Here is a 14,330-nt window from a genome sequence, read left to right on the forward strand (position 1 = left end):
TTTGGCCTTTACCAATTCTTAATTAATGCTCTGCTATGTTCACCAGCTTGTAGCTAACCGTGTCTGTCTGCTGTTTGGTGCATTAGTATGTCAGGTTTGAAGAGCACTTTTTTTTCTTAAACATTGTGGTGAGAGTGAACCAAAACAGTAAAGTTGTGGGCTGAACAGATTGCTGAAACTCACTATAAAGCTGGAGCTGCAGTTTCAGGTGATAATTCTCTGTACGTTCACCATGAGTGACCACTTTCACAGTACCACGTTGTTTTCACGCTTGTGGTGCCTTCATCTGGACCTTATTTACCAACTGTTCTCTAGTACAAATTTCTTTGTCAAACCCAGTGATGCAGCTTTTGCAAAGATTCTGCTCTGCACCCTAGGCCTACTTTTACAAAGGCATATTTACTGCTACTGCAACATACTTTCTCAGATCATGTAGATCTATTTCCTGAGAGCAACAAGTGCAAGCCTGTCCCTCTCCAATGGTCAGCGTCTCTCTTCTGTGTTTCTTCTTTTTTGACCTCAAATTTGAGATCAAACCTTTTTTCTTCATCAGTTGTGCACTCTTTTTCAACCATACTTACATACTTACAGCTGTCACTGAACGAGCACCCAATTTGTTATTTTTGTTATTTCATATCCACTACTGACATGTCTAAATATGACAGCTTGTTTGGCGTCCACTTCAGAACTTTTTTGGGGGTTTTTTCACATCTGGAGTCCAGTGCTCCACCCTCTTCAGACTATTGTTTTTGACATTCTTTGACTTTTTTTTCAGTTTCTGTGTGTGCACACAGCCCTGCAGTTTCATGCTTTTTGATGGGATTTTGCATTTAGCTGTACTCAAAGGGATCAGTTGGCCAAACTGATGTGCAGATGATTTGCAAGGACAATGGGATTTTTCATGATGAGAACACAAGTGTAAAACCTCTGCTGTTTAAGAATACATCATGAATCTAAAGTAGACTTCTTCAGACCTTTCTGAGTAACAAAATTAGGGAAAAAAGTGCAAAAGTTTTTTTTGCAAATGAGGCCTGTTATTTTAGCTGTTTTAAAGAAAAACTGCATGTCTATATGCTGAGCTAGCGCAGGAATCACAAAAGATGTTTATAAAAAGAAGCACTCGATCAGGGACGATTTATTGAGAGATCGAGAGATAAAAAGATGTGGAACCTGCTAACAAGACTACAGCTATAACAAGACTACAACTAAGCAAGAGGTCCCTTATATGCTGGGATTTGGGTGTCTTAATTAGTACAAAAAAGTCACCACAAGGAAAAGTGTTGAGAGCATAAACAGACATAGCAAAAATAAAAGTAAAAGCAATCCCATAAGTAAATTAGCCATTGGTTTATCTACCAGATTTTTCTAGAGCGAAAAGGCTGCATTTTGGTATCAGGAATAGACACTGCCAGAATTTAAGGAGTCTGCCTCAGGATCTGAGGGAGCACATTGGGTAATGGGGAGTTCAAGGGCCTGCAGTATTCGAGGGTCGACCTTGCCATGCTTCAAAATTAATCAGTAAATCTGTCAGTTGATTTTAAACCCATCGGCAAATTGAACAGTTGCTGAAATCAGAATAAGCAAGTTTGTTTTGAATTGCTTTGGCTGGTGCAATTTAACCAAGCTGCAAACATGAAACATACTGATGCTTACTGTCAGAATGTTTTCTAATATCCCAAACTACCAAAGCTAAAGCATTCACACATACTGTTGGATTTTGACCAGGGGCAATAAAAACTGAATTCCAAAGCAGAGTTTCATTATCTCGCTCGGTCCAAGCAATAACGGTTTCATTTGATACAGTTGGCCTCATACAAACAAACAATGTGATGATGGTTTATACTGTGGACCTAAATATTAGATGTCTTATCAAATCTCAATGAAGATCATATATTATTGAGCATAAAGTGCCAGACTTTAGATAGGAGAAAGACATGGGAGCAGCCTCATACGCTGCAGAGCTGCTTCATGTTTCCCCATTGACACTTTGCTGCAAATGGACAGATCCCCTCAAGGGCCAGCTGAAGTGTGTCGGCTATGTGGATTTCTATTGGAAATCTTTCTTCCACTTGTTTCCTTGAGGTTTCTGCCCATCAACAGCAGAAGCTTTGTGGCCATTTGGAGCTCAGTCTCAAAGCCTTTTCTGGCTGTTTGGACACATTGAACAACAAAGTAAGTAAAAAGGCACATGAAGGCACAGAACTGCCACATTCTGTGAGTACTGAAGATAGTTTTTGGAGATTTGACAAAAAACAGGTTTGCTTTGGCAAAGTACAGCGATTACTGACAGTCAAACCTTGCGCTGGCCTTTTCCAATACCTTCCTACTCTGTCCTGTGTGGACAGATATCTGAAATTTTCAACAAAGATCACACAGAGGCTGTTGTTTATCAAGGTGGAAAGCGTTCTGTTTGGATGAGAGTTGTGCTTTATAGGAGGCCCATGCTAAAAATCAAAGCAGTTTCTCGGGTTTGTCAGCCTCTGTGACTGCAGTAAAATCACTCTATGGCAAAAAAAAAAAAAAATATATATGAGTCAGACCTGATTAAGCAATACATTTGCAGTACTTCCTGCAATTACTGTTGAAAAGATACTTCAACAAAATTGTTCAGTCTAGGCAGCTTGCATAAACAGATACTTGAAAAACAGAATACAGGAATATGACGTAGGTAGATGAATCAGAGGATACCTTTTTATCAGGATAAAGATAGGTTTAATATAAACCAGCAAATTACAGATTTGGAAAGCTGTAGCAGGAATTTAGACACCACTGCGCTTTAAACAGGTGGAACAATAAATTGTGCATAAAAGAATAAATGAGTACACAGTTAAAGTGTACATGTCGCACTGTCATAAGCCTCTTCTCCATGAGTAGATGCATGCTTTCTTTGGTGAGGTGATACGCTTCGTGGATGCAGTTTGGTAGAAAGAAAATAGTTCCATCATGAAACTTCTCTCTACAAGGTCTGTTGATTATCTTTAGTTACCACGTCATGGTTTCTGGAAAGAGAGGGTTTTTGTTTTTGCACTTTAAAAACATTACAATTCAAGTACCATTTAGTTTCATTATATTCAAGAGAAATTACTTAACATTGTTTCACTAATTTTCCTCTTCTACTGTACTTGAAGCATCAGGACTGCACCTTTCGAAATGAGAGGTCACATACAAGCCCAATGTCACTTTCAAAAATCAGTCTCAACAGCAGTGTCTTCATCTGGAAGAGAAGGAAGCAATCTGAAATGAAAGCCTTTATCCTGCCAAAATGCATACATATATCAGATGTTCATACTGCAAGCAAGCGATCGAGGGGCCAAAGTTAAGGGGTGCGAGGGGCAGATGAGCCCTGCAGGCCGACCATCTGTACACTAAAAATAACTAAATCTAATGACATTAAATGAGAAAACCATCGGAGGATTCCGGCATCAATCTGTGATGTCTAATGCAGCCCAGAAGTTATTATATGACAAACTCTTACAATTTGGTCTTGTTTTTCCACTAACACTCTCTTTCATGTCGCTGTTTGAAGTGAGCTCACTGTACTGTATACATGTAGGTACAAAGAACCAGTACAACAGTGCAGGTGAAAAAAATTGTTGACGGTGAGAGAACAATGGCTGTGTCATTCCCACTTACAAAATATTCCAAAAAAGCCACCGGAGACTGTGTTGTATTTCACACACAACTGATGGCAGGGTCGCTCAGACCGAGAAACGTTGGTTGCATTGCATCAAAGCCTATTGAATGTTTCAGTCGATGGAGAAGCTGGTACCTCTGGCTCTTCTATGATTGATTTCTCTTTGTTTGATTGTTGAAAGCTGCTGTAAAATTGCGAGTCAGGAATGAAAGCGTCGCTGTTTGATTCTCGAAACCAAAAGTGGACATGTTCAGCCTCTCTATTTTCTGCATTTTTGGAGGAACAGCTGGCTCTGATTACTCATGTAATTGGCTTCAGTTAATTGGCTCTAGTGGGGGAATTACTTTTTCATGCCTTAATTTTGCATGTTTGATCACCTTGCACACCAGACTAATGATAGAGGCACCAAACTTTGCTATATAATTTGTTCTCTTTTCTTTTCCCAATAAACATTATAGCCACACATAACCCACTAAAGTTGTGACCATTAAAACCGTACATTACATGATGTTGAAAAGTATCACAAACATAACAGATATGGTCAGCCAAGGCATTTAGCTTCATTGTCACATGCGTCTGACTTAAGATGCTGAGTCTGCACTATAACACAGTGTTTACATTGCCAGGAAGCTTATTCTAAAGAGGACACTTAAAGAGAGTTGCACAAAGTTTGCACGATGCAGACAAGCAAGGTAGGTCACTTGTCAAGAGAGGAGAAAGGATGAGGTGAACGAGGCTGAGTGTGTGCTGTGACTGTCTTTTTATCTGCACACTGAGTGCAAATAATGGCACTTGAAAGCCTCCCTGTCGCCGCCTTATAATTTAAACAAAGACTGTATGAGGTTACGTCAGGCAAAAAGAGTACACAAGTCAGGAAGCATGAGATGTTCTCAGTAAAGTTACGTCCCAGTGTCTATAAAACTAATTTGTATGCTTAGCTTGTATTGCATTCTTATTGTATTGTGTCTATTCTCCGCTAGGAAGTATGTGTCTCTGTGCTTTGATGGTTATGAGGATGGCTAGATTATTAACCATATGGATTGTCAAAATCTAACTTTTAAGCAGTAGGCAAGAAATTTTTTGGGGGGTGGGTGCCACTAAGCAACATGACCAAGGTCTGGATAAATTATCGAGGATTCTTAAATATTGATGGAGTGTTTCTATATAACTGGCGCAGCAATTTTAGCCTTTACGGCATCTGTATAGTGGCCCAGGAAATTTGCATACATGGTAAATCATCTCAGGTGATGCTACTTAGCCAATCCTTGCTTTCCGATGAGCACTGCAACTTGAGTCAGTAGGTGTATTTCCATAAATGTATTTTAATGTATTTTTTGTAAGTATCACATTAGAAAATCTGTATGGAAACTGCAAAATTCGATAAAACTTCCTCAGTAGCACAAATAAGTTTTTAACCTTGCTTGAGTTTGGTATTGCCTTTGTCAAAAAAGAAAAAGAGCTGATGCGATAAAGTGGCATATGGAATGCATTAACTGAATAAATTCTGATGCAGCGAACTTTTAACTCACATGACTGATCAGCTGTTTCCTCTGTCTGCATCTCCTCGTGCATTAAAATCATTGCATTACTTGTCTTTGAACAGCCTGAAACACGGCCAACACCTTCTGACGTGAAAGAGCAATCACAGCTTGCCTAATCGGAACAAATTCCTGAAAAATTATCTACATTTTTCTCCTGTAGATTGTTCAGATGGCAAAGGTAACTTATTATGTTTCAAGATTGCAACCTCTTCATCTTGCTTTCCAAATAATAGTGGATTACAGCCATGTGTAAAGCATGGCCTGTACCAACAACTTCTGATGAAAATACACTTTGCAAAGCCTAGTTTATTCTCTCCAAAGTAGTTAAAACCTTTAGGATATTTTAGAAGTGCAGAAGTGTGTATGTTGACTGACACAAACACATACACACACACGGGGGAAATACGAGATGTGTAAGACAACAGTCAGATGGTGCGTGGTGTGCTCTTAAAAGAAAATAGAGCTTTTAATCAAGAATGGACAGAGTCTAAGATGGTTAGGGTTGTGTCTAGTATTAGCAGCCTATATGTGGTCAGGTCAAAAAGATTTATGCCAACAAAGATGGTAGGAAGGCTTTCCTTGGTTATATACTGGTCCAGGTGCGTTTGCATCTGTCCCTGCATTAGAGATTTATTCATCTTCTCATGAAGGGATTTCAAAGTAATACTCCATGGTGACGACCCAGACAGCGTCTAAACGTAAAAGCACCTTTCTTTTTGGCTCACACAGTGTATAGCTCAGTGCACTCTCTTAATACAGAGTCAATGAATCATAATGCAGCTTTTCCTTTTAGTACTTTCCCCAGCCATGTCTCTTAAACTTAAGAGGCAGACACACATATGCTTTTTCTGTACGAGTGTGTGTAACAATGTATGGTGAACTTACCCCGGGAGTCATTTCAGAAAGAAGAATAAAGCCACTCATGGTCACTTTAGAGAAAAAAATAACGCAGCTCAGTACTCTGTATGAATGTCGTGCTTTTTGTGGGGCTTTTTCCCAGAGCACTTAAGACCTGACAGATAATAGTAGTGAAAAGCAGCCCTGGGGGGACGGCAGCTAAAGTGGGACCATTCCTTTTAGTAAAGGTGGAAAGTAACCACTTTGTTTTGTGAGAAACACTCTCTATCTCTCGCTCTACCAGCTAAACTTGTGTAGTTTTCAAGTTGTGCTAGTTTTGAAAGCATTTTTTTTAGTTTTCTTCTATTAAACAAATAATAAATGAAATGAAATCACAAAAGTACAGTTAAAATGCCACTCTGGACTGTTGCACTGGACTGGGAAATAGGGAATAGGGCTAGTGTCATGTTTTACATCTCTAGCCTCTACTATTCCATCTAAATAATAAAGCTGAACTATTCAGTGTTTTTGTATTAACAATGTACCAAATTACGATGTGTAATATGTAGCTCATGGCAATAAACCCACGGAGAATAATCCGTTATCTCTGCAGTTTTCCCTTAGTGATACAGATCATTTAAGCTTCCTTCATTGTTTTGGTTTTATTGTGAAGTTCTGCTTCACTCTCACCAATTTCGTCAACTCATTTCCAGCCACAGCAAGCAGCTGTTTTCTGTATAAAGCTCTGATTCACCCACTGTATGCTGCTACATCCAACAAACAGTATTTGAGCATTTAGCAGGATTTTTTTCCTCAGATCAGACAGACAACTCACGTTTGAAATGTTAATTTCACAGCAGAACATTGCCAGACTTTGGCATCTAGTCTCTGGCCTCATCACTTCCAAATGATTTGTTTTCATGAGATATTGGGGAGTGAGGATTAAATATCTACCACCTGCTAGCTGGAGCTTGCATGTGGATGCAGGGGTGGAGGTGCGACTGTAAGAGAGACAGTAATACAGACGCAGGGCAGCAGTTGCATTAACAAGGAAAGAGAGCTGGGAAGTTTTTGCAGCTTAAGTAGACTGTCAAATTGGGAAGTGAGAGTGAGGTGTGACGTGTGTATGAATCAGTGCACCTCGAGCTGACTGCCTGAACTAGCTCACAGGCTCTATTAGTTGATGGACACCAAACTTTAGCTAAAAACAGAGGGAATATTGGACAGGACATATTGTCAGGTGAGCAAAATAAATAATAATATAATAATAAAATCTATTTCTATAGCACTTTTCTTAACAAGGCTGCAAAGTGCTTTTCAGAGAAGCAACAGATTAAAAAACAAGGCAGCAATAAAACAACAGTAAAATAAAGTGCAAACAACACAGTGATCATAAAATTAATATTGGAAAAAATGTATAAAAGGAGCATACAATGGCCGCCGAGGGATAATAAAGCATAGCTACGGTCACATATTAAATATTCAAAAATGCTTTCCTCTAAAAAAACATCTGAGAAAGGGGTTTAAAAGATGCTAATGATGTAGCAAGTCTGATCTCAGTAGGCTAAGTGTTCCACAGTTTGGGGACTGTGACAGCAAAAGTGCGGTCCCCTTTTGTCACAAGCAGAGAACAGGGAACAACAAGCAGAGCTGCATCCACTGATCTGAGGCAACGCCAAGGTACATAGGGCGTCAGTAAATCCTTAATGTAGTTTGGTTGAAGACCATGTAATGCTTTGAATGTTTTCATTAGATTCTTAAAATCGAAGCGGTAAGTAAAAGATAACCAATCAGCGCGAAAATCAATACACTTCACGGGCATTCTTCGTCCAGTGTAAACCCAGCGTTAGCTACAAAATTGGAATAAAAGTTTCGCAACAGTATTAATGTAAAACGAGGCAAAACACCAAGAGGACAAAGCTGGGCTTGGCTTTCACTTTGACTTTCACTGGTGCAAACAGTTACTGACAATTCTTGCATACCTTTAAAGTGTACTCAGTTCTGTCTCTCTGCTGCCTCCAGTATACTGCTAAAATACAATATTCAAACATTATTTTATTGAACAAATGTAAAAAATAAACTAATCACGCAAAGCACCAATAAAAAAAAAAGAATCATAGTTCCATTTTAAATTGTATTTTTATTGTATCAATACGCTCTGTCATCTATGTGAGTCTAAAACAACATGACAGTCTTTCTCAGTGCATTTATTGTTTAAGTTGACATCCAGATGATAAAAAAATCGAAAACAATATATTGCACAGCCATACTTGATAAACACAAATCTTAGAAGTCCTCTCAATAAATTGTGCTCCTGGATGAAAGACATGTCTGCCTCGGTCACAGTGAAACTAAACCAGGCTGAACTTGGCAGATAAAAAATAAAATTGTTTTCATTATCCCCGTTATTTCCTTTCTGTCACCCTGACAGAGTGTCAAGAGCCTCTAAAAAAAGACATAACAGAACTTTGAAAACCTGAGATGCCTTCTGCCTTGATTGCATTGAATATTTTAGCATTCTCTGTGGGTGTATAAAAGTTCAGCGGCTGGATAATAATATTCAAAAGATGCTGTCTCTCTCTGCTCATCCAGAACTCCAGCTATGATCGGCTGCTCCTTTGTGGTTGATCGGGAATACTTTGGCGAGATTGGTCTGCTGGATCCTGGCATGGAGGTCTACGGAGGCGAGAACATCGAGCTCGGCATGCGGGTAAGGAGGGACCACAAATCATCAACCATGTTGCTCTTAAAATGCATTCAAATTGGAAGGAGACTTTGATAAATAATTTCCTTTTTTTCCTCTTTTAAACCGAATTAAAAGTCACTGTGTTAAGCAGAAGATGAGATTGCTTAGAGAATTGCTGCAAGAAAAGTTGTTTTTTAATGAGGCATTCCTTCAAAGCCGGAGGCCGTTGTGTGTGCAGCCGTACACCAGGAAGGCCACACAAAGAGCCATAATTACAAATCCAATATTTGAGGGGGTAATTTTTAGATGTAAAGCCCCGGTCGGAATGATTTGTGAAATCTATATTCAGACTTTGGAACAGCTTATGATGAAGTTTTCTTATGTTTTCCCAGCCAGGGGGGAAACAGCTTAAGATACAAAACCCAGGGGCGTCAACAGAAGCCATGATTAAACTTTGCAAAGTTTCTTAGATGGGAGTGGAGGAGAGAGAAAAAAAAAATCCCCTTAATGCAAATCTTCAACCAAGCCAAAGGCTCTAAAGCCTGTATACGGAAAATGTAAATCTCTTTTGCTGCTGCTTTGAGTTGAATTTAACGCTTCATGTGAGCGAAGGGCTTGCTGAAGAATTGGTTAGCGTTTAAATTCAGAAAATGTTTCTCTCCAGCCGAGTGGAACCATTCAGAATCTAAACGCACTCCTTCGGCTTATTGGAATGAGATATGCTTGAAAGATCCCACTCCTTCATTTAACGTCATCCCCACATCCATTTCAGAATCTCAATATGGCTTCAACGACACCTCTGAAGTGTCGGCCGCCTTTGAAAAAGCACTTGAACAGGGGACAGAGAATGGATCTTGGTTTACAGATTGCTGCCGCGCTTTGTTGAAGTCAGAGACGTTCGCAGTTGTTGGTGGCCATTTCAGAACCTCTCATTATTCCACAGAGTGGCTTTTTTTCCCCCGAAATCAATAACTTTTTTTTTTTGCCGTCCACAGTAATGACATCTAGCTTCTTGTGTCTTTATCTCATAGTTCTTTTGCCATTATGAAGTGATAACTCAGCATTATGTATTATGTGTCAACTGCCAACAGCGTTCCCCAAGGTTACACGGTGTTCTCTCATTCAATAGAGCTGCTTATATGCACCTAACAAACCATGCAACTGAGTTAGACGGAGTTCGTGGGGGGAGATCAATTCAGCTACAGCAGCTAAATAAAGTTAGAACAACTCTATTGAACTGTGTGATATAGTATAGCAGGGAGCTTCTTTTGGCCGTCACACACACACACACACACACACACACACACACACACACACACACACAGGCCCCTCATTGACTGTCTGTTTTCACTATGAATATTTACTGTGGCTTTTTGATTCATGAAGTGAAGAGAATATGCCGCTCTGTCTGCAAACACAATGCCATCACCAATGCAATTACCTCCCCTCCTGTTTGGCCTGTTCGTGTGGAAATGAAACACATGCCACAGAAAAAGGGGCTATTCAGCACATGTACAAGCTTGAATAGGTCTGCAGTCAACAACCAGCTTCAGCCATTCATATTGTACAGCCGCTAATGGAATGGAGATGGACTTCTGGCGAGTGGACGGCAATTACTCCTCTAAGGCTACCGGCGGCTCAGGCAGCTCATTGTAGTGGCGGCTGAGGAGTTGCCATTTCGGATAGGCTTGATTGACAAGAACATGTTTAACAATTAGCTTGGGCAGCTCACAATAGCTGAGCCTGCCCAGTACCATCTGACTACAGGGGGTTGATGAAAGGCAGGGTTCACACAGAAAGGTTACAGGGTATTTATAATTTACTGTGAGTTCCGGCTTCTGTAGCTCACTCTGGATAAAAAGAAATAATAAAAAGGCTTCCAGGATCCAAAGAAGTGGCCTCTTTTTAAGCAGAATGGAGGCTAGGATGTGCCAGAGCTGATTATACCGTACATAGCACTGCGTGTGGTGTTGTTTCTGAGAGGAAGAGAATAGATGAAAAACCAAAAGAAAAGGGAAAATAAATCATAGATCTCACTGACATTTTCTGTTTGTTCAGGTGTGAAATAATTTATAAGGTATGGATCTATAAAAGAAATCAGATGAACAGAGAGAGGATAAAATTACAGAGACAAGGAAAAGGAAAATGTAACAGATGCTCCTAGCACGATGTAGTGAAGGATAGATACACCAAATGCAACGTACGATAGATCGTATATGAAAATGGATAAACTGAAAAATAAAGCCATAAAATGCCCAGTTAGAGAGAAGAAATGAGCAGAAATGAACATGTTTAGAGCCTGGTACCAAAAAAATAGCGCTGATGTCAAGATAGCTAAGTCCATTATTTATACAGTCTTTGGTCTCCACTTACTTCCACAGTACAAAAATGAAGCCAGAATATATCAGATATGGCTGCTCTTTCACTGGTGACATCATTCGGAGTCTTCGCAGTAGAGCTTCCGCCCATACACCTGTCCGGCCAATCATGAGCAGCCCAAATGATCACAAGCATGCCAATTGGCACTCACAGCTGCCAATCATGATGTTATATCCTATTTTTATAGCATCAAATAACTAATTAAAACTAATCTTATCAGATAAATGTACACTTGAACATGCAGTAGCAGAACTACAGACAGAAACAAACTTTGGGATATGTTTTATTTGATGTTTACTTTGAGTTTTTAGTTTTGGAAGGGGCAGGGTTTATGACCTTTAGTGAAGCCAGCCACCAGGGGGCGATTGAGATGTTTTGGCATCACATTTTGGGGGGGTGTCATGTCCTCCATCTTATTATACAGCCTAAGCTTCTTACATGACTGGATTAGCTTCTGATGCTGCTCAGTGGCAGATCTTCTTATAGGCGAATTTTTATGCATTTAAATTTAAAACAAAATTGAACAGAGGAGAAACATGATCCAAAGATCTAATGCTAAAATTCAGTCTGTGGTAGGGGGTACCACCTCTAGACCTGGCAATGCAGTTCACCTTAAAATATGCACCAGTAGGTGATCTTCATCATAACATGCTTGATGGTGAAGGGAGCTGGGAAAAAACAGAAGAAGAGGACATTTGTAAATTTGCACATAGCATTAATTTTATTGATTTTATTGTTATTTATAATTTTCTTTGTCTGCCAAGTTGTGTTTTTGTGTTGTGTTTTGCAGAATACTTTTGGCTAGCACTGATGCTGCTTAACCTCATAACATTTTTTTTTCTTTTAGCAACACAGGTGTTTTATTTCTTCACTTTTTAAATAATTGTAAATGTCTGAACACGGACATCCTGCTTGCCACCAAGCTCCTTTTGCAAACAGAGAAAAATGGTCAGGGACAGAAATGATGAATTCTGCCAGAAGTGTCAATATGAGTTTATCTTGTAATGTGTCTCCCAGCCCTCCTGCTTTGCTGATATAGCATCTCAGGAGAACGGGACATTGCCTTTCATTTCAAAGTTCCTGTGGGCACAGACATTATACTGTGGTATATCTGTCCGCAAATATAATACTACATCAAATCTATCAAGGGTCATCCCTTGCGCTAGTTTCACTAAAACCTCTTACATAGAGTTAACAGCTCATATTGATTAAGAAAAAAGAATGAATGAGTGTTAAATTTGAATTTGTGAATTGGTGAGTAAACATAATCTGCTTGGGTTTGACACAGTGAAATGCACTAAGTAATAACATTATATTTGTGTAGAAGTTGCCAGATGCCTTTGTTTATACTATCAGCCTGTCTGATGTCCTTGTTTTCCATCGATTTCCCCTGCCTCTTGAGCAGCATTCAGACCATTATAAAATTCTTATGGGAAACAGCAGTACGCATCACGTTCAAAGTGAACAATAAATCCTCAAAATCATTGTTGCAAATTTAAATGAAGATGTGGATTGTTCAAAGAAACTAAAGCATAATTACAGGGCTCAGAGGCAGGTTTAGGAGACAGTGATGAATGCATAGAAATAGAATGAGAGTAGAATGGATATTCAATTTCAGATCAACGTACCAGCAAAGTCAGAGCAGCAGCTAGTTTTTATGTGTAAGGTTGCCATTGCAACCATTGTAGCGGGCTAACTTCTGTATAAACAAACCAACAGGTGGCAAGTCACAAACTTAGTGAGGTGAGGATTTTCAGTCCGGACTAAATGACCAGTAGAATAGTATGTTTTCAAATAAGTAATCCATTACTTATAAAATCGAACTGTAACTGATGTTTGTTCACTTGTTGAAACATAATGTACTGTAGCTGTCTCAGAAAAATAATCAAGAGCAGCTGGGGATAAACATTGCAGATCAGCAGGTTTTTACATCTATCCAGAGTTGGTAATTGCTGAAACAGCAGACTAACTAACTTCTAAATACAACCAGGCCAATGTCCTTGTTGTATGTTGAAATATTGTGAATACATCTGAATGGCCGTGATCCCCAACTTTAAGGCTTCTCATGTCTGCTCCTCCATTAGTGTAATCAGTGTCAAAACAACAATGAACATTGGATTTGTACAGAGGAACCTCCTCTTCATTACCAAAATAGCCAGTAGATAAATCAAGGTTTTGCCAAATCCAGTCGCCGAAAATATCTTTTCCTCCTAGAAACTCTGCAGTTTTATGGTGTATCATTATAGCTATGGGTCCCCAAACTGAATTTTAAAATTATTTTATTTTATTTTTATTAAGTACAATGGTTAAACACTGAATAGTACAGGGCATGCCATTACTCCATAATAGGTAATAATAATAGATAATGGGATGTACTTTCACTTTCCTCAGTATTATAATTGTTTTAATTTTACATTTGTATTTTTTCTCTAGTGGGGAAAGAAAAGTCTAACAATCTATTTATGTGTAGAATCAGCAGCAGAAATAAGTTATTGTGCTAGATTAGAAGTATTTCAATCAAATAAAACAGTTAAGTTTCGCCTACACAGGAGATTTTTCAGTTGCGTTTTCGCTGGTCTGTTTCATCCTAACACTGTGCCGTGTGTTAATTTGGTTAATTTATTTTCAGCCAACAGCCTCTTTACTGCCAAAAAAGGCCAATCTGAGACTAGATGGGTTTACCCCACACAATATGCCCATTTGCTCACTTTGCCATCAGGAAACCATCCAAACTGCTTCATGAAATCTGTCTCATATTCATAACAATCAGTCACTTCCAAATCCAAGAAACTCAAGTGTGATCTCATGGGGTGGCGTGCTTGTCTCAATGACATTTATTAAACTCTCCAGGAACTCCTTTCAGAAGTAATGAACCAAAAAATTATTCTAGTTTTTTTTTTTTTTTTTTTTTCTTTGAAGTCTCGTCTCCATAACCACCTGGGCTGGGGCCTGGAGGCATCTGGTCATAATCTCTCTGTAGTGAGGAGAATGGAGCTAATTAAAGTCTAGCACTACCAGCAGCTAGACAGGAGTGGGACATAATTACACTTCGCTTGGTCCCCTCCGCATCCCAAGCAGAGTTATTAAAGTGTGATGACATGTTACAGTACAACAGTTCACTACATTTATTATTTTGAGTTCAGATTAGTTTTTTCATCAGTTTTGTGAATTAAATATTTAACAGGAAATTTATCGCTGTACATATTATTTTTAAATTAGTTTCAACAGTACAGTGTCTATTAAGCAGGGGTTT

General features: G+C 39.1%; 1 protein-coding gene across 2 annotated transcripts in view; it reads left to right on the plus strand.

Annotated features, from left to right (window-relative positions):
* Window positions 1-14,330, plus strand: part of galnt9 (polypeptide N-acetylgalactosaminyltransferase 9) — a 108,391-nt gene that overhangs the window by 56,984 nt on the left and 37,077 nt on the right. For both annotated transcript variants that reach the window (XM_042487464.1, XM_042487465.1), the window contains exon 6: window positions 8,605-8,722. In XM_042487464.1, the coding sequence (XP_042343398.1) occupies window positions 8,605-8,722 (118 nt within the window). The remainder of the gene's footprint in view (window positions 1-8,604; window positions 8,723-14,330) is intronic.

This window comes from Plectropomus leopardus, chromosome 6 (genome assembly GCF_008729295.1).
Source record: "Plectropomus leopardus isolate mb chromosome 6, YSFRI_Pleo_2.0, whole genome shotgun sequence".
Classification (NCBI taxonomy): domain Eukaryota; kingdom Metazoa; phylum Chordata; class Actinopteri; order Perciformes; family Serranidae; genus Plectropomus; species Plectropomus leopardus.